Genomic DNA, 19390 nt, shown 5'->3' with positions numbered 1-19390 from the left:
GCAACCGTACATTTTCAAAAATTTCCTCCTCTTTAGGAGTAGCAATTAGCTACTGCTGCAGGCAGCAGAGGCATTGGAGTCTGGCCTTGACCGGCCTGGCCTAATCTCCTTGCTGTGGGGATGCTGATGAGCCCCAGGTAATGCCCTCCCAGCAGGGCTGCCTCCATCACAGCCTGGGCAAGTGTCACCTGTCTCTGTCACACAGAGTTCGTGGGTAGGAGTTAGGACAAGCTTTACAGTTTAGTCCCACAGCATCTTCTAGAGAGAGCCACAGTATTTTGGTGTGTAATAAAAGCAGAAGTGCCCTGGGAATTCATTCACTGCCCTGGGAATGGGCTCTCTCATAATATCTCAAGCTAATAATTATGTTGAGAGGAAGGGAAAACAGCTCCAGTCTGGGAGAGGCTTGCAGTTTCCACCAGTGGCTGGTTTCTGGCACCCTCCTCCCCCCCGAGCAGTGTGTGAGCCCCCTCGCCCCCATCTACTCACTCAATAAGAGAATTGAAAATCCGCAGAGGTTCCCCCAAGGAATGATGTCAAAAGAGCTCCAGTACTCCACTTTGGTAAAATAAAGGATGACAGGAATACAGGTAACGAAGAGGACGTTGAAGACAGCTAACACAGACAGGAATAAGGCAGCTTCTCCAAATTTAGCACTGCCCAAAAGAAGTTTGAATAAAACCTAAAAGAGGAAAATACATGAGTTTAGCTCTCTCGCACCGCATCCACCCCATCCCTGGAAGGCTGGTGTTCTGCTCTGGCACCGATGCAGTGATGCTTGCTGGACACTTGGGATGGCTGCTCGTGAAACTGTGGTGAGCAGCTTGCATGGCCCAGCCTTCACCCTCCTGGCACCCCCTGGAACACAGGCAGGGGCAGCTGCCAACTGAGTCCATGCAGAAAGGGGATTCAGCACCTTCATCTGTGCTCGTCCTGAAAGGGAAGGTCACTAACCCTAACTCAGACCATTCAACCCTAGCTTAGACCCTCCAGTCTTTTTTCTGCACCTCCAGAAAACCTGACATTTAGAAGACTGTGGAGCAGGGTGGGGGGAGGAGATGAAGCAATCTAGACGAAGAATCTCCCTGCATGAGACATCACTGGTCCAGGCCTTTGGCTACCACCTGAGCAGTGCTGTGGTGGTGGGCAAGCACAGTCCGTGCTGACTGGCTGTCCTTCCACCTTCTCCCTGGGAACTCATCTCCGGGAGACAGATAGCAGAGCAGCAGCCCCACAGCCCAGAGTGCAGATGCAGCCTGGGCAATGAGAAATGAAGAACGTGAGCAGCTCATCTGTGGCTGGGGACTGCCTGCAAACAGGTCTTGTCTGGAATCCGCATTGTTTTCCACCGCAGAGCTGCAGAGATTCTGTTGGATATCACGGTCTGGGAAGAGTTTTCCTCTGCTGCCGGCTGCAGACCAGGACAGCCAATGGACTCTGACTTAGTGGTTTGTGCTGCACTGGCAGTCCCCCTCACCAGTGTCGGTTCTCTCCTTCGCCTCCACAGAGCAGGCAAGTCGGCAGGGCTGCTGTGCTAGCCGGGCTGTGCCCACGCCCGCCATCCCACAGCCATCACTGGCCCGTGCAGCTGTGCTGCTGCTCTGCAATGTGGAGCAGAATGTCCCCAAAGCCACTTACTGCTCATTTGCCACCCGAGGACAGCGTGTTGTGTTGCCCCCAGCAGGGCCACCTCGACCTGTCCTAGCCCAGACACGCAGTGGCTCTGCTGCACGTGGTGAGATCCGTCTGCCTGCAGATCTGCCTGTCCCTTTGGCACACACCCCTTAGGGGAACTGAGCCAGACTCTGGAAAGCAAGAGCAGGGTGGCAGCAGCGCTGGCAGCGGCATGTGTTGCAGAACAAGCTGCAGACCTTCATCTGTCCTGGCATGCAGAGCACACTGCAGAGTAACACCCTGCTGGCACTGCCAGCACCACCCTGCTGTGCACGGGCTCTGGTGGAGCAGCCCTGAGACTCCCATTCCCAGCAAGAGCAGCAGTGTGATGGGAAAGGGAACGCAGCTAGGCTCCAGCCTTTCATTTTCCCTGCCTTGGTGGGCCATGTCTCTGGTCTAACACAGCAAGGAAATGCTCTGTTAGAGGAATGAGCTGTACAAAAATTCATGACCTTCCTAAGGTAGGATACCATCTGATTTGAAAAAGTGAGCAGAAAGCATTGCAGCACTGTTCTGAGTGAGGGGCACAGGCAGATGCTTCTCAGTTTGGCAAGTTTCCCTGGACTGCTGGTGTTAGGGCTGCAGGGCTCTCCCGGCCAATTCCTGTTGGATGACTGGTACAGTGCAATTCATTAGACCAGATGAAGCTGTCTACACCTCCTCCTAATCTACGCATCTGAGCCAGGGTGGGCAAACCACGCTCTACAAATGCTTATCCCTCACTGCAGACCGTGACTCTGAGCACTATGAGCAGCACAGAGGCAAGTGCCCAGAAGTGTCTCAGGCTGAGTGAAGTGGCTCTGCTCAGCAGAGAAGGCTGCATCTTTCACGTAGTGCAGCTTATCCAGCTGCTCAGGATGAGCTCTTGATTCATAGGCATGTGCTTTGCATCTTAAGGATGCAACTGCTTCCATGATAAGCAATGCTTTAAGCCCAACACAAGCTACAGATGTTACTGAAGGACTGGCAAGGGGAGGTAACAAAGTCACTTGAAGAAGCTAAATCTCTGCAGGGTGCTTCCAGAAGGAGTGCTTAAATCCAGAATCTCTGGAAAAGCGGCCTCGTTTTTCATGAAGGTGGGACATCTGTAAATCCTCCCCCCTGGTGAAGGAGCACTGGAGAAGACTATTCCAAGGAAATAGGAGTTTTTAACCTAAGTGAGAGCAGACATCAAAGCAAGTGAACACCTGAATGCAGTGCTGCAGAGCCCGTGTGCTTATGGCAGAGCTCTGAAAGAAGGGCACACGGCACTGAACTGCACAGAGGTTTGCAAGTAAGACAGGAACAGCCAAAGTGAGTGACGAGGGTGACAGGCATCTTTGTGGGGAGAAAGAGCCAGGTGTGCTTACCTTGTAGAGAGCAGACATTGAGGCAGAGCCCACCACCAGGGCTATCCCAATAACGGAGTGGCTGTGAAACCCATCGGCGTACGTCATCATAACTATCCCTGCAATAGCAAATATAGCAGCCACAATCTGGTTGGAGACAAAGAAAGAAAGCAAGAAAGTGTTACTAGACAACCCCCACGACGGAGAAGCAGGCAGGCAGATTTACATGCCAGCGCAGTACTTCTGCATCATCTGCTTATGTAGAAAATAGTAGCAAGCCCGGGCCGGCACCCAGGGAGCAGATGCTGCCTGCCCTCGTGGTTTCCCTGGCTGCAGGGAAGCTGCAGGCAGAGCTGCAGTGGAGTGGCTGCTTTGGGCGTGTGCCACAGGCCCGGCTGCAGGGCTCAGTGCCCCCGACTGAGCTGAGGTGGGGATTTAATCTCTGCCGCTGAGCTTCCCCATCAGTGGGTCCCTGCAGCCTGCGCATGACAGTGATACACAAGTAATAATTCCCTGGAGCTTGCAGAAAAGGCTTCGAGTCCTGTTGAAGTTTTGGAGGAAAAATGTTATAGAAATAAACAGGGGAATAAAATTCATGCAACTGCTTTCCAGTCTAGACAAGTCATTTCGGAGAGTAGGAGGAGGTTATTTTTCAGCCAGCTATGCACACTGCAGTGCCTGAGGGGTGTCTCCCAAACAGAGGGAGCATTCACAAAGGCAGGGGACGTGCCGCCCTGATTTACCAGGGCCAGCAAAAACCCCTGGCTTCTCTGGGACTGTCCTGCCCAATATCTCCAGCCTCTCAGGGTGTTCATTTTGGGGAGAATAGGCCTTTCTCCATGCTCATGCTTCCTGGCTCTGCAGGGCTGTGCACACCCTGCTTACACCATGGGCCTTCTGGCTGCACAGTCATGGTGATGCCTCCAAGATGGCTGGGATATTAGTTTATTTTGATCCACAGATGGGTAAGTGCCAGCCAACTGTCCTCTCTCCCGGGACCAGACTGGGGTTTTAAGCCCCATCCACAGTCTGCAGCTGCCTACACATCCATGAACATCCTCTCATCTTTTCTGCTTCCCACCAGAGATACCAGGGCTGCTGTGAAGATGCAGGAGGAAAGTCTGTGTGCCAAGCTTTGCTGCTGCCTGATCAGTAAGATGTGGTGAGGCAGTCTCTTTACCAGCTGCAGGTCCCAAGCCCAGCAGCATCAGCAGCTTCTTCCCTGGGCTGAGCTGGGGCTGGTGCCAGGGTATACCCATAGACTGGACAGTTATCCAGCAGATCCTTCCTGCACATCAACACCTTCCATTTCCCCTGACATAAAAATGGCCCATTTTTGCAAATAAAACCTTGTCAATTTCTCCACAGGTGTTGCTGTATTATGGTAGGGTGGCATAAGGCAGAATGCTGATTTATGACTCCATCAGGGTGGAGCCCAGTACAAACTGCAAAGGCTGGGCACACACGCTGCAGATCTGGAGAGGTTCAGATACAGCGGCTTGGCTTGCAGCCCTCTTGGCATCTGGTCTCTCCACGCACAGCTGTGGTGGTGTAGCTGGGCCCTGTGGTACGGGACAAGCTTCTTTTTAATGCGAGGAGAGACCCCCCCCCTGCATGGTTCTACAGTAGGGGGCAGTTCTCTCACCAGTGTGCTGATGCTTGTCAAATAAAAATCCAGACACTCTGTGTGGCTTCAGAGGCACAAGAAAAAAGGTCATTGAAGGAGACTAGCATGAGGCAGGTACAGAATAAGGAAAAAGAGATTTGCCTTCACCCAACACATAATTAAGTGAAGGAAAGCTTTGCTGTAATACCCTGTGGAAGTGTAAAGTTTACAAGGATAAGCTCATGGAAGAAAAAAATTCCATCAATGACTATTAGCTATAGAAACACTGCTTCCATCTCAGGAAGTTCTTGAGCATCAAATTGTTGGAGGCTGGAAAGCCTCATGAGGAAATATCATTACAGGCTTTTCCTATTTAGATTTTTCTAGGTGTCCACTACAGGCAGCTGCTGCTGGCAGGCTTCTGGGGCAAAGGAACCTTTGCTCTGACTCACTATGACTCTTGGGAGAGCTGCAAAGTACCTGGCTCAGGCTTAGCTGAAGGATACAAGGAACTTCAACATCACCTGTGCTACAGGTGAGTTGACAAAGAGTGGAAGATGCAGCATTTCCTGGATCATCTGCTCCAGGTGTGGCTGTTCTCCTGTCAGCTGTGTGGGGCTTGTCTGGCCTTCACTGGAGGGCTGAGGAGAACCACAACCATGTTCCAGGCTGTGGCATCCAGCTGGCACCTCCAGGTGCATCGGCAGAGGAAGCCTGCCCCAACCCCCCCAGCTGTAATGCCTCTGCACTGGAAACTTGGGGGGTGCATGCACAAACTGCAGAATGAAAAGTCTCCAGCATTGCTGTTAACATCAGGAACTGAGCAGCTTCAGAGCACCTTCCAAGACACCATGTCTCTACAGTTTGAGATTTGATAGGATATGTGTTTCCAAGTCCCACAGGCAGACGTGCTTGTCTATGTTATGCACACAGGAGGCACTTGAAGGTGAAGGCTCTCTTGGATCCTGAGCTGTTTTATTCACTGTAGCATGGAGGGAAACACCAAAGTCAAAGATCCAAGCAAATAAATGCAGCCTACAAACAGTTCTGCTGGGGCAGAGGTCCTTGCCTATTCCATCAAGCATGTCACAAGTGTCAGAGGAGTCTTGGCCTTGCTTTGCAGTCTCCTGTTGACCTGCCAGGGGTGTCACATACACTGTCTCGGAAAGCCTTTCAGCCTTTCTATCAAGCACGTTGTTAGTGGTGGTGACAGGCTGCTCACACACCACAGTGCCCACAGATGTTACAGCACTGCAGGGTTTGCAGAGGCAATGCTTCAGGCACTCACAGCTTCATTATGTGTGCGTCTTTGACAGCTCACAGCCCAGTCAGTCGTTCTCTGGGCACAGTGAAGGGCAAGGGGGAAAAGCTCAACTTCATTTCGGGAGATGAAGACACCTAAAAGCACCTGAATGGCAAGGATGCGAAATTGTAGCTTGCCCTTATATTTAAATTTCAGCCAAATTGTGATTTATGTGCTTATAGAGCTAGTAGTTGCACTTCTGAAGGCCAAATAGGATACTTGTACTTCCTTTAACCCCGCTGAGTGGCTGCCTTTCTCACCCTGTCTTTGTCAGTGAGCATGAACAGGGACACCCAAATGTGCAGCCAGAGCTTTGCTGTGGCACTATCCACCCTGCTGCACTGGTGTGGGGATGGAGCAGGAGCGTGGGGAGGCACTCTCCCCTTGCAGCCTTGTCTGCCACATACCCTCTGAAAGGGTGCCTTTAAGAGGGTCAGCAGCTCTGACACAGAGTGGCCCCGAGGGACCACGGGCTTTGGGGCCAGGCTGTGTGGTGGCTGCAGCTCCATGGTCATTCCCAGGGAAGCACCAGCATCTATCTTTCCTCCTGGTCACAAGTCCCAGGGAGAAGGCAGTGTGTTGGGGTCGTCCTGAGGCTCTCCCCCAGCACTGACACTCTTTCTGCCTGTTGCTTTTCACGTAGGCTGGACAGAAAAGAGAGAAAAGAGAGAGGAGGACGATTGTCCCCAAAGACTCCATGCAATGTCCCTCTGCAGAGAGGAAGGCCCTGGCACTCCCGGGCCACACAAAGCTGGGTGGTAGAACTGCTGTGTGGCCACGTGCCCTTCCAATCCCTACGAGTGCCTCCTCACTCTCATATTGCCACAGGTCAGGATGCCACAACTGCTTAAGAGCAAATAGCCCAGTCTGTCTGCAAACCCCTTCTTTCTGCACCCAGGTCCCTTGCTGCCTGTCACCTGGGAAGGAGACAGCTGTGTTCCTTCTTGGATTCAGGAGACAGCTTGTGCCTTCCCGGGAAGGCCCCTGCCACAATCTCACCAATGCCAGGTTCCACAGGGAGGGGCTGAACACATGGCAGGGGTATCACACAGCCACCACTGCCCTGGCCCCTGTTCTGCTTCTCTGCTTCATCGCTGCTTTCCCAAAGTAGTGCAGGAAACAAAAGACAGCTGGACATGGCTGGGACCAGCACGTGGGTCTGCTCTTCTCCTTCCACTCCTTCTGCCCCTCGGAGAGTGGAGGCATACAGAACAGGATTCATCTCCCAGGGCATGTCCCCTGCCATGGCATAAGACAACCTGCCCAAGAAGCTGCTGGAAAGTCCCTGACCATCCTTGCTCTTCCATCATGGCCATGCACTCAGGAGAGCCCAAGAAGCACCTCTGCTCCAGCAAGTATGTGGGTGTCCCTGCACACACAGGTTGGCTTCTTTCCCTCCACACCGCAGCCGCATCCCACGGTGAGAGATGGCACATTCAGAGTGAGGAGCAGGCTGCAGGTGCAGGCTGCAGTGGTCACCCCTCTGTAGGACATCTCTCCTGGTGTCCCACCAGTGCTACAGCTGGCAGTGCCACAAGGGAGATGAAGACACAAAAATACCTTTTTTTGTTTTCATTTATCAAAACGGCCAGCACAGCCAACTTTGATAACAATGAGACTTCCCTAGCTCCAGGATCATTTCAGGATACCCTTGCTTGTGCACTCAAAAATCACAGTTAATTTGTTTTCAGGGTAGGGCTACTTGGGCAGAGGGGTGGGCAGACACCAGCTGGCCACGCTGAGCTTTTGGCAGGTACATTTTGCAACCATCCCCTGAGCAGCTTCTTGGCTGCCACCACTGAAAGGCCGGCCAAGCCCTCCTGCCAAATTCTCCTGCCAGAGCGGAATGCTTCCGGAAAAGTTAACTCTCAGCTGCTCCATGCAACAACCTCTTCTTAGCACTACCAGCCTAGGCGGTGAGCAGGGAGCTCCTCAAGTAGTGGGCAGGAGACAGCAATAATTACAGTTATTGCTGTTGAACTTGATTATTAATTAATATTAATTGGCAAAGCAAGGAATGAGGGACCCACTGGTGCCTTTTCCTTGCAGTTACTCCTGGCCTTGGCAGCAGCTCCTTGGCTCCAGGGTGGTGGGTTACCCACCCACCCACTCTGCTGCCGAAGGACGTGATGTGCTGAGGGCTGCCGAGGGGTTTTCTGGTAAACCCTCTGCACGGGGCTCTGTTGCTGCTGCTGCTGCACAGGCATTCGCACGGGGTGCAGAACTAAGGGTGTAAGCAAACATTTGGGCTGCCACCAGAAGAGCTGCTGGCCAAAGGCAAGTCCCTGTGGACACCAATCTTCCATCAGCGACACGTGCAGACACGCGTTTCGGCCGCAGGTGGGCGAGGGCAGCCCAGCTCTCCTCTCCTGTCTCAGCTGCTGCGGACAGACGCGGATGCAAAAGAGAACTGTCCCACCCCGCCAGGCTGCTGTCACCCGTAGAAAGGTGAGGGCCCTGTTGAATCCCCGGGATGGGATCAGAAGTGCAGCGTGCGTAGCCAGGGCTTGCGAGAACGCGCAGTCAGGAACAACCAGGTCTGGTGGCGGCCTGGGAATGGCCACTTGGAAGGCATTAGCAAGGGCTGGCACACTTCCACAGCAGCACATATCCTTTGTGACACACTCTGGTGCAAGCTAACTCTTTCCTGAAGGAATTTGCCCAAAGGCTTTGGCCTGGGGGAGCCAGGGGCTCCAGGAGCTCACAGGCACCTGGGAAAGCTGCAGGGAAGGATGCATCCCTGCCCCACAAGGACTTCTGTACCCGTGCAGCTGTCTGCATGGGTGCTCTTGACTCAGCTGGCAGGAGGCAAGGGGTAAAGGAAAGACACCAGGGGGAGGGGGAAGAGGGGAGAGAGAGATAAGGAGTCACTTACCCTCACTCCCATGAACCTGTCCCTCAGAACGATCCATGAAAGCAAGAACACAAAAGCTTTGTTGCAGCAGAACAACACGGAGACATCCGTAGTGTTTATTTTCTTTATTGCATGTAAGTAAAGGTAGTTTGTGAGTGTCCAAAGAACACCAAAGGGTGCTGCCTTGGTAAAAAACACCTTCAAAGTCAAGCCGTTGTCTCCAAAAAATCGGCAGCACTCCCTAAAACAAGGAGAGAAAGGCAGTGTTATTACATAAGCCAGTCACAGTCTGCAGCAAATACGTGGCTTTTTTTTGCTCCTCTTCTTTTCCTTTGGGGAAAGAGAGGCACACACCTTAAAGAGTAGGAAAAAAAACAAATTTCAGCTTCTGCTGCAACAGCCAGCACCTGCACAGGGTACAAACCGGCAGGGGCTGCAAACATGGGAGGGGCTGCAAAGAAAGAGCAAAGGGAGAGGTGACGACAGGAGGTGAAATCTCACTCTTTCCACCAGTCCCTTCACCACAGTGAACATCTTGAAGCTGTGCGGGGCCATCCTCCCTTCACCCCTGTGAGCACCAGGATGCGGAGGGCCCAGGGCTGGCAGCAAAGCCCCTAGCTCCCCGCTCCTGCTGAAGCCGTGGGAAGCCGATGCCCATCTGATCTCCTACGCGGGGCTTGGAAGAAGCCTTGCAGGAGCCCGGCCTGGGGTGTTTCCACCCAAGGGGTGGGACCCGGCTCAGATCTCCAGCAGCAGCAGGGCAGGAGCGGCTGCCTGCTCCCCGTGAGGGGAGAACACGGCACGGTAGCACCTGGGGACACGCTGGAGCAGCTGGAGCAGCAGCGGGGGGTCAGGAGCTCATGTGTGCAGTCCAGGCTGGAGATGCCGTGAGTCCCTGAGCAGGAGGCAGCCTGAGCAGGTTCAGCCCCGGCACAAAGAGCAGAAGCACCAGCAGTTTGTTCGTGTCCCGAGTGCAGCGGTGGGCACAGGGGGCGGTGGGGTGCAGCCTGGCCCTGCCGGCAGGGCTGGCGTGGGGCTGCAGCGCCGGGGGCAAACCTGCCTGCAGCCTGTGCCTGCCGGCCAGCAGAGCTGGGAGCTGCCAGCCGCAGGGAAATTCGGTAACACAAAGAAGGAATGAATCCGCCTGCGGGGCTGGGGCTGCGGCCGGCCGCCTGCAAGGTGTGTGTGGGGCAGCCGGCACAGTGCCCTGGCCTGCACTGCCATCGCTCACTTCCAAACCTGCAAACTCCCCTGAAGCACTTTATTGGGTTTTGACGAAACCTGAGCAGAATTAAATTTCCTGCCGACAATGATGGACAATAGGTTTTCACTGCTGTCACGAATTTCAAGCTGTTTGTTTCCTGAGACTGGGCATGTAAAGATCATTATCTGGACACTGATGAAAGCACTGTTTTGATCCACTTTCCCAGAAAACAGGGCTGTGTACCAGATGAATACCTAAAATGCCCTCATCCATTCTTTGAGCCTCATCAGATCTCCACATCCACAAAACTACTCAGCTTACAACCCCTCTGCTACAGCAGGTAAAAGACTGCAGGGTAGAGGAAGCACAATTTTTGCGTTTATTGGGGTTTGTTGCCTGCCAGTCCCTTGTATCAAATCACAGCTATGCAGAACTTACCCATCTCTGGATATGATGACCCTGTACTTTGGCTGCTGTACATGGACACTTTAATTTGAGCTGCTGGTTCTGCGTTGTGTCGCTCAGTGTCCCCTGTCCTCTGCGAAACTGCCTGCTGGCAGCAGCCTGTTCTCTGCCCAACCTGTAAACTGCCTCTCTGAATCAGTAGAAGAGCTGCCCATCTGCACTACAAACCACAGCCTGACTTCCCACCTGCTGGAGCCGTGCTGGGCTGTTCAGAGATGCTCATGACCCTGACAGATGCCGCCTGTGCTCAGCATGTGGCCCTGATCCAGTCTCCCCTTCCACAAACACTGGTCTTCAGTCCTGCACAGCACTGACTGTACCAGCCACTTGCCACAGGGGACACACAGAGTGCAAAAGGAAGCAGAGACACGCTGAAAAAGCCAGTCCCAAACTTCATTAGAGGCTTAAACCTGCTTCCTAATACACCATGGAGGGTTTCACGGCCAAGGTGTCATAGGCAGCCAGCCTCATGCTCTGAAAACAAAACACACAGGCACGGTTAAAATTTAATGACGTGAAGCGAGATTAGTACGAGAGGAACAGGAAGGCTGTACCCAAATGAAAGGACAAAAATGGAATTTATGTTGGGATTCATCCTGGGGAAAAAAAGTTCCTCCTGCCAAAAATCTGTTCTCCACATATAGAATTGGCTATCACTATTTCATATACAGCAGAAACACGGGTTTTTACTGTCTTGTGGGTCTAATTCTTGTTTAGTAAATACCACTGGATTCCTATGATATCGCAGCCTGGATCCCTGAAGCATCCAGTGTAGGGCCGTGCTGCCCCAAAGGACAGCCTTGCCCTGACATGGATCGTGACCCTGAGCTGCAGGGCACACTTTGGGAGTCTCTCTCCACCCTATACAATAAAGCTTCCTCTTAGCTGTTTTGGCTGGCTTCACCAAGCGTGAATTACTTTTCATAGGCTGGCTCTGGCTTTCAAAGGAGACCTCCTTATGGCAGAGATTTCCTTACCCAGCACAGAGCCGTAAGGAAGCTTCTCCTCGAGGACTCCTGGGGCTGTGGAGGGTGCTGCCAGCCATGCACCCACATCCCAGGGAGCCCTGTTGCTCCTGCTGTGAAGCCACACCCGGAAGTGTTTGCTGAAGAGAATTTTCAGCGAGTAACAGTAGATAAATAGTTATGCAAAGCAAGGCAGGACAGTGGAATTACCTGTGCTGTAACCTCAAAACAATCAGGGATGCCTCCAGAAAAAAGAATCTTCAGCTTAAATATTTTCCCAGAACATTTGAACACTGCTGTTCCTGCTGTCCACTAATTTCTGGGCCCAGCACAGACATGGGCACATCCACTGTGTTAACCCTCACGCTGTGTTAAAAGAGAAATTGTCATCTTAGACTGACCAAACCTACTCCTGGTCACATTACCAGAAATCCTGCAGCTGCTGCTCTCACCTGCCTCCTCAACCTGAAAGCTGCTTTGGTGCTCTCTTGACAGTACAGTTTTGTTTGCTGGGAACACCCTGCTTTGCCCATGGAACAGCTGGACTTTGGGTGTGGACAGCAGCCAGAAAGGCTATAGTGGAAGGCTGATGCAAAGCTCAGGTGTGCCCTGGCCCTGTGAATTCCCAGGTCATGCTGAGCATGGCCCCTCTTTGGCAGAGAAGCTGCCCTGCAGAGCCCCTCTGCTGGGATGATCTCCCCCTTAATCTCGGTAATCCTCTGTGTGAGGAGTAAATTCCTGCAAGTGCCAAGCTGTATGCAGATAAGGTGGCAGCACACAGCAAAGAGCTGTGGCATTGCAGGGTGTAATGGTGTATTTTTGAAATAAACTATCTTCCTGCATTATTTTCCTTGATTCTGCCATCATGAGCTGGTGCTCCATTGTAACCACAGCAATTGGTTTAAAATATAAAAGCAAGGCATTAACAAAGGCAACAGCCAAGGTCTGTGTGAGACTGGAATGGAAATGTCAGAGGAAGGAGACTGGAAGGGAAATGTATTGGCTTTATTGCCGCAGCAGCAATGCAGAAAAGTTTGCTTCCACCTAGAAGTGCCATGTCCATGTTCAGACAACCCGAAGACGGATATAGTACTACAGGAACTGGGGTAAAAGATATTACGGTAAAGCCTAAGGCTGACTGATCTTTTGTTGGTGTCTTAACTCTACATTGTTTGCTAGTTTCTTTAGCTTTCATGTACTAGATCTTGTTCCTCCTCATGACTCTTTTAAGTGTGTATCTTCATTAACCCAGCAAATGGCAAATTTGCTACTCCATTAGGCGAGTCTCCAGCACAATATTAGCAAAATAACTCCATCACTGCAACCAAGCATCCCCAGTGAAGTAAATCAGAAGTCATCAGCGCCAAAATTCTATGCTAAGTAAGAGTTAATTATATTGAAAGCAGGTGTTGCAGTCAAATAAAACTTGCAAATGAAATATGACAGTAAAGCTCCACTTTTTCCCCACTGAGTTCACAATTATATATTTAACACTATTCACCTTCCACTGCCTGTTTTGTCTTTAACCATTGCTAGTAAGTGGTGATATTTCCCCACTTCTCTGAAGCTCATGCAAATAAATTTATAAAATCTTGCCAACACTGGAATGAATGTTTTTTTCCCCCCATTTTGAAAAAAAAATTTGAAAATCCCACCTATGAAGAGGAAAGGTAGACAAGAACCAGAAAAAGTACACACAGTGTGTTGCCGCAGGCCAGGCGTTTGGTCTCTTGATACTCTCTGCAGAACAAACCTATGCCAAAAAGGTTTGTAAAGCATTGAAACTGCCATTACATCTTTGGGAAATTTGCAGTAAAGTAGAAAATTTCTGGGAGTAATACACATCCTAAGGGAATACTTTGCACAAGTCAGTTATTTCTCCTTTCCAGACTGTTAACTTCTGCTAGAATTTTTTCAGTGTCTCAGTGCTCATACTGGAGCCTCTTCCTCCAAACCAGATTTGGATCTGCTGTTGCTCTTAGAAGGTAATATTATTTCTTTGTAGACTGCGCTTCTTACTTTGACCTTGCAAGGTCTGTACCTGCAAATTGAATTTGGCTAAATTGCTTCTGATTTTCAGCAGAGTGAGCATCACCTCCCTGGAGCACAGCAAAGCCACCACTGTGCCAGTGAATTCGTCTTCTTGATTAGAGATTGGCAGGCAAAACATGTTTTGCTAATCCCTGCACCAATTAGGCCTGCATGGATAAATAATCTGCAGATGTGCAACAGTCTTACATTTTCTGCTCAATGTACAAAAAAAAAAAAAAAAAAAAAGACACGGACTAAAATGTCATGCCATGTCTTCTGGGAGGACTTGCAAGCCAGCTGTAGAAAGCAAAAGCAAAGCAGAGAGACAAGATGCATTGACAGTAATAGGAGAGAAGGAAGCTAGACTCAAGTTTAATTTCTTCCAGTGGAAAAAACGCACAAGGACATTTTTTGTAATTCATCCTGTTAGGACCACACATATCTCATGCATTAAGCTCACAAACGGAGGTATGTACGACTGCTGTACAGATAAAAAATGCAAGTTAACTCAATATATTCTTCAAGAATGGCCTCCAGGAAAGTAAAGATGTGTTTTGCAGAAAGAAAGACCATGCCTCCACCCTTCTTCCTTCCCCTTTGAGCCACCACTGACCCAAAGGGTAGTTGTGACAAAATCAGCCTCTCAGGTGGGTGCATTTCAAAGCAGTGTAAGAGAAGGGTGAGCTCATGAAACCCATTTTACAGATGTGCAAGCTGGGGCACAGAGAAGCAAAGTCCCCAGGTGCTTTAAAGTAGCAGGATGAGGGATGCCTGTTGATTGCACCTTCAGAGAGACGGGGATTTGCTTTTCCTGCATGTTTATGTTATAGCCAGCTCCTGTTACTTATCAAGACAGTCCCTGAGCGCCTTTTTCCTGAGTCACCACAGGTTCACATGCCAGCGGAACAGTTGCACGGAGGCTCCTGTGGTGTGTCCCAGATCATAAAATGCTGTGAATAAACCTGCTAGTCTCAGCACTTTGCAGAGAGATGCCCAGGACTCCTGCCATGGCTTTTATTGCCCTGCTGGCCTGAGGCTCCTGCAACAAAACTGGTATAACTCTGCCCGCAGCTTTCCTCAAGAAAACTGCTTCCAGGTGCTGGAGGGCACAAGCTTCTCCTCAGCTTCCATGGGGCAGAGGTCTGAGACTTGTCCTGGCTGTGCTGGTGTGCCTCGCCTGCCCTGCTGCCTGCATTGCCTACTGAGGAACGCTGCAGCCCATGGCCAAAGACCTGTTGCTCCTCAGAGATGTCTGTACTTATCCAGTCTAGTCTGTCTGGGCTGGGGACTGAAGTAGGGCTGAAAACCCTGGCCCTTCAGTCTCTCGTTATACCCTTCCTAACGGGAATGGCAGCACTGCAGCCCCAGAGGTAACACCAGCCCCAGTGACAGCACTGGTTTCTGGAGATGGGTGCAAAGGGTGGCTTATCTAAAATAAACTCATGACTTTTTAATGTCCACCATCACATGCATATTTTTCTGTAAGCACAATATTAAATGCAAGAAATTACCACAGAAACCAATCTAGCACCCACCTGCCACTTTTAAATGTCTGCGCCTGTGACTGACTTGATTACTTGTTTCTACACTTAGTTTGGGGCTGGTATTCTGCCTTTAAACTTTTATCTGTTCTGGGAGTTTCCAGCTCATTTGCAGGAAATACATTCTGATGAGGCAATGGAATGAAAAAAATTGTCTTCTCTTAAAGAATAATAAAAAAAAATTAAATAAAAAATCCACAGACTGACCTTCTCTGAACTAGGGAGACAGAAGCAATTGGTTTTGCTCAGCACTGCACACGTGCCTTACTAAACATTTGCACAATAAATGGTCCCAGGAAATGCTTAGCTATGGATTTACATAATACACCAGAATGGCTCCAAAAGAAGCAAATAATACAAATCTTACAAACCACCTGAATACACATTTTCAAGACAAGTCTTAGAATAGACTCAGAAACCTTAATGAGAGACTGTTTAAACTAACATTTAAATAAAAAAAGTTTAAAAGAACAAGACCGAAACACATTTCAGAAAATGCAACAAGTATTCCTGGCAAGAAGAAGCTTTTAATGCGTCAAGATACCTTCAGCAGTCTGGCAGCTGAAATTATCATGAATTATCCAACATTTTCTGCCTTTACACACCAGAGGTTCCCAGAGCCTGAAGTACTTTATGCTCTTCTAGACAACCAGCATTATACAAATAAAATGTAAGACTGTTGCTATGTGCAAGCTCCAAACAGCCACAGACCAGGCAGGCATCACACTTGAACACAGAAACGAGCTTTTTAGTTACACTCAAAGATTGCTTTGTGGAGCATCTTTTTTCTGAGCCCACGAGAAAGGCAATCCTTGACTTGTTCTGGTGTAGCACTCAGGACTGGCCTCAAATCTTCGTTAGAGCCCACCAAAGCAGGGGCCAGGAGGTACTCACATTGGACATTCCCCTCCACAGCAGCAGCGCCTGAAGCTGAACGGGGCAGGAGGGGAATGAAAGCTTCAAAGGTTCCTGGGGGTTACTGGCATTCCCACAGTGCAAGCAGAGGGACAGTTCCTGCTGGTGTTTGAGACAGGGCTGGAAGATGAGCTGGAGGGAACAGACCCACTTGCGCAGTGGGGTGTGATGAAGAGTACGCCCGGACCCACCACCACGCCCAAATGGAGTACAGGCAAAAGGACTGTCAGCTCCAACAGCAACACCTACAGCCAGGCACAGGCAGCCACAGCAGGGTGTGAGGAGCAGTTAATGATCTGCATGGAAGCTAATGACAGTCCTTAGGGAGCTATGGAGCAAGCTGAGAAAATGAGCAGCACCACATCATCTGACAGCATTTACTCATGAGTTCAAAAAAGCCCAAGAATGAAATAGGGAATTCATAACAGGGCTCTGTAATTCCCTTAAAACAACCTTCTTGCCCAAAGCAAAACATTGATTCTTTAAATCCAATTTGTGCAGTGATTATGGCTGGCCATAAAATTTGAAGATGACCATTGCTAGTTAAAGACTGCACCTCTTCCTCCTCTTGGGTTCATCAAGGAGCAACAAGGACAGGGATTCAAGGAGCGTGCTGGCCCAGCCAGGTGTTGCAGGCAGTATTTCCATCCCAGGAAATTGGCTGCTGAGCAGGTGTCCTTAAGGCCTAAGCCCAGCAGGGATACTCCAGCTTGTACTGTGCACCTAATGACTGCTGCCATCCTCAAAAACAGGATGCTGACTGCCTGCAGCAACTAAATACTGATGAATTCAGACCTTCCTGAGGATCTCCCTCTGCACCAGTCACATGGAAGTGGCCTGGGGCTGCTGGGTCTCCAGAGGGACCATTACCCTAAAGGCTCTTATTCTTCACTTTTATCCTCTGCAGCTGCAATTAGAAAAACACTTGGGGCTCTGCCTGCCTGAAGGGAAGGCCTCTCACCTCTGCAGGTCCAGCTTCTCCCGGACAGAGAGCAGCACAGCACCACAGCTCCTCAGCATCACCAGCCTCGGGACACATCCCAGCTCTGGGGAAGGGCATCCCAGCTGTCAGAAGATCTGCTTCAGGGCCTTTTTCCTTGCCCATGCAGCTGGGTGTTACACTAAGGAGCAGGGGCTGTGTTTTGGGTGACTTGGGAGATGCACTGGCACCAAAGTCACAACTAAACTGCATGGCCCAGTATGCAAGGCCAGTTGCTAATGTTTGCCTTCAAAAGCTTAGTTAATCAAACAGGTTTTTGGAAGAAAACCCAAACCACAAACCCAGATTATTTTTAATGTAACCCAAATGGATTAGGCAATTCCCTGCAGGTCCCAGGAGTTTGGAGAGGCACTTTATGCAACGCTTCAGTACTTCATTTACTGAAAAGATGAAAAGCATGGAAAGCTTTCCAGGGAAAGCACTTGGAAAATGCACCAGGAGGCTGAATTTGAGGTCCATAGTGAAGGTTTGTCACAAATTTTCAGTGTTGGATTGGACAAGTCCCCCAGCCAGCCTGTCCCCCCTTGGCAGTGAGGTACAAGGGTACAGGCTCGCTGTTATTTCCCAGGGCTGAGTTGAGGTAAATGCAGTCAAGCATTTGTGTGGCGTTCGGTGTGTGGTGAGGGACAGCATATACAAACCGAGGCAGAGAAAACCTAAACATTAGACTCTCAAGGCTTTGACTGCCGGAGTCAACATCATCACTGCTCTCCATCATCATCCAAAATTTCCATTGACGTCAGTGGATGTTCTGGGTGTGAAAGGCCTGCAGACACTGAAACTGTGCAGCAATTGCTTGTGGATATCTTAAGCATGCCCTGATGTGCTTTATATCCAGCTTGTCCTCTTTAGCTGTGACCTGAACCACTTAGTACTTTTTGGAATAGTCAGAATGAAACTTAGGAGAAACTGGCCAGCTGGCCTCCTGTAAATTGGATTTTTGTAGTGGTTGGCATAGGCAGACCAAAAAAGTATGCAAAAATAAAATGCTTTTCTAGTAGTTGCTGCCTTGGCTTCTGCGCTCTGCTGATAGAGAAGTACAGTGCTGAAGGGAGGGGCAGCAGTGCTGCTGCATCTTGGGAGAAGGAACAAGACGAGGCAAAACAAGGAGAGAAATATTTCAGTGATAAAATTGGCTATGCAAACACCCTGACACAGCTGTTACTGAAACACGTATATATACCCTCACACACATATTTAATTTGCACCTTTACACCTGTGGATTGTCAGAGAGACTATGTGGAGATACGGCTCCAGCTGGGCTAATCTCTTGTTAGCCCTTGCTGCTGGCACTGCCAGCCTTGGTTGAACTAATCAACTTCATAGCCTAACTACTAATTGTTCAGTGCCATGATGGGATGCTGGGGATAGCTGGGAACAGGAAGGGACAATCAGTGCCTCTTGGTATCTCCTGATAAGTCAGGAGATACCAAAAGACGCACCATTAACTTGGCAGCTAGTCTGTGAAAAGGAAGAAAGTTATACAAAAAAAGAAAGCTGAGAGTTTGGTGACATAACAGAGAAGCTGACATTTACTATGCACAAATTGCCCCTAGATGCATTAAGTAAACGGGATATAGAAAGGAAATAATCTTTTCTAAATACTTGTATTTGTGGTCATTTTTAGAGTACCTCCTCTCAAGAACAGGTGAATCTTTTCTGTTTGAAGTTTGTTTGCCTTTTTAGTTGTACTGCTGCTATCCATTTAACACAAAACCAGAGCACTATCTGCCCTTACTCCCTTACTTTCTGTTCTTCAACAAAGTCATCCCAGTCCTGCACACAGCAGCAGAGCAAGGAGGGGACCACGGAATTGGAGTGAGGAGGTTTCAAGACTCTGTGATGGCATCCATCCTCATCCCAGAGCCTGACTGAACAGCACCTTTCAGAGCACTGCAATATTTGAAAAGCAGCCTCTGAAAGATTGAGAAATTCGTCATTTACATGAGGTGAATGAGTACAGCCGATGAGTTTGGTGCCAAAAGGGAGGGGTGTTAGAAAATACAATGTCCATTGCTTCTGAGACTGAGATTTCTAAGCAGCTTTACTTGTTTTGACCTTCCTCCCAACAGGCTAATCCTTCAGAAAACATTGATGTTGTTAGTTGCATTAAATTTGTGTAACAACTTGGCATAAGTGGCAAAACCAGAGCAACATGTAAGAGAAATTCAATGGTTTTCATCTCTGCTACTGTAACATTAAAGTCCCTCAAGTGGCATACAGTAACTGAGAATGGCTTGAAATCAATTTCTTGCTGTCCAAGGGAAGCATGAAATTTTCTGCTCCTCATATAAGCAAATTTTCGTTTGAACAGTAAACATACAAATTTAAAAATACTGACACCCACAGTATTTTTAAAGGACCAGATAGTACAGAAATGGAGCTATAGTAGCTGGAACGCCAAGAGAATGTACTATGAAGGATTAGGCAGCTATAAAGCCAGTGAAGAGCTGCACTTCTGTGGTTTAGATTTTTGAAGGTAACATCTCTACAATATTGTTCTA

At 49.6% G+C, this 19390-nt stretch overlaps 1 protein-coding gene across 2 annotated transcripts in view; it reads right to left on the bottom strand.

The window, feature by feature from the left end:
- Positions 1-19390, bottom strand: part of SLC35F3 (solute carrier family 35 member F3) — a 170496-nt gene that overhangs the window by 3870 nt on the left and 147236 nt on the right. For both annotated transcript variants that reach the window (XM_040059258.2, XM_040059259.2), the window contains 3 exons: positions 8787-9006; positions 3024-3149; positions 490-682 (listed from right to left, as the gene is read on the bottom strand). In XM_040059258.2, the coding sequence (XP_039915192.1) occupies positions 490-682; positions 3024-3149; positions 8787-9006 (539 nt within the window). The remainder of the gene's footprint in view (positions 1-489; positions 683-3023; positions 3150-8786; positions 9007-19390) is intronic.

This window comes from Hirundo rustica, chromosome 3 (assembly GCF_015227805.2).
Source record: "Hirundo rustica isolate bHirRus1 chromosome 3, bHirRus1.pri.v3, whole genome shotgun sequence".
Classification (NCBI taxonomy): Eukaryota; Metazoa; Chordata; class Aves; order Passeriformes; family Hirundinidae; genus Hirundo; species Hirundo rustica.
This window is presented reverse-complemented; position numbering and strand designations above follow the sequence as displayed.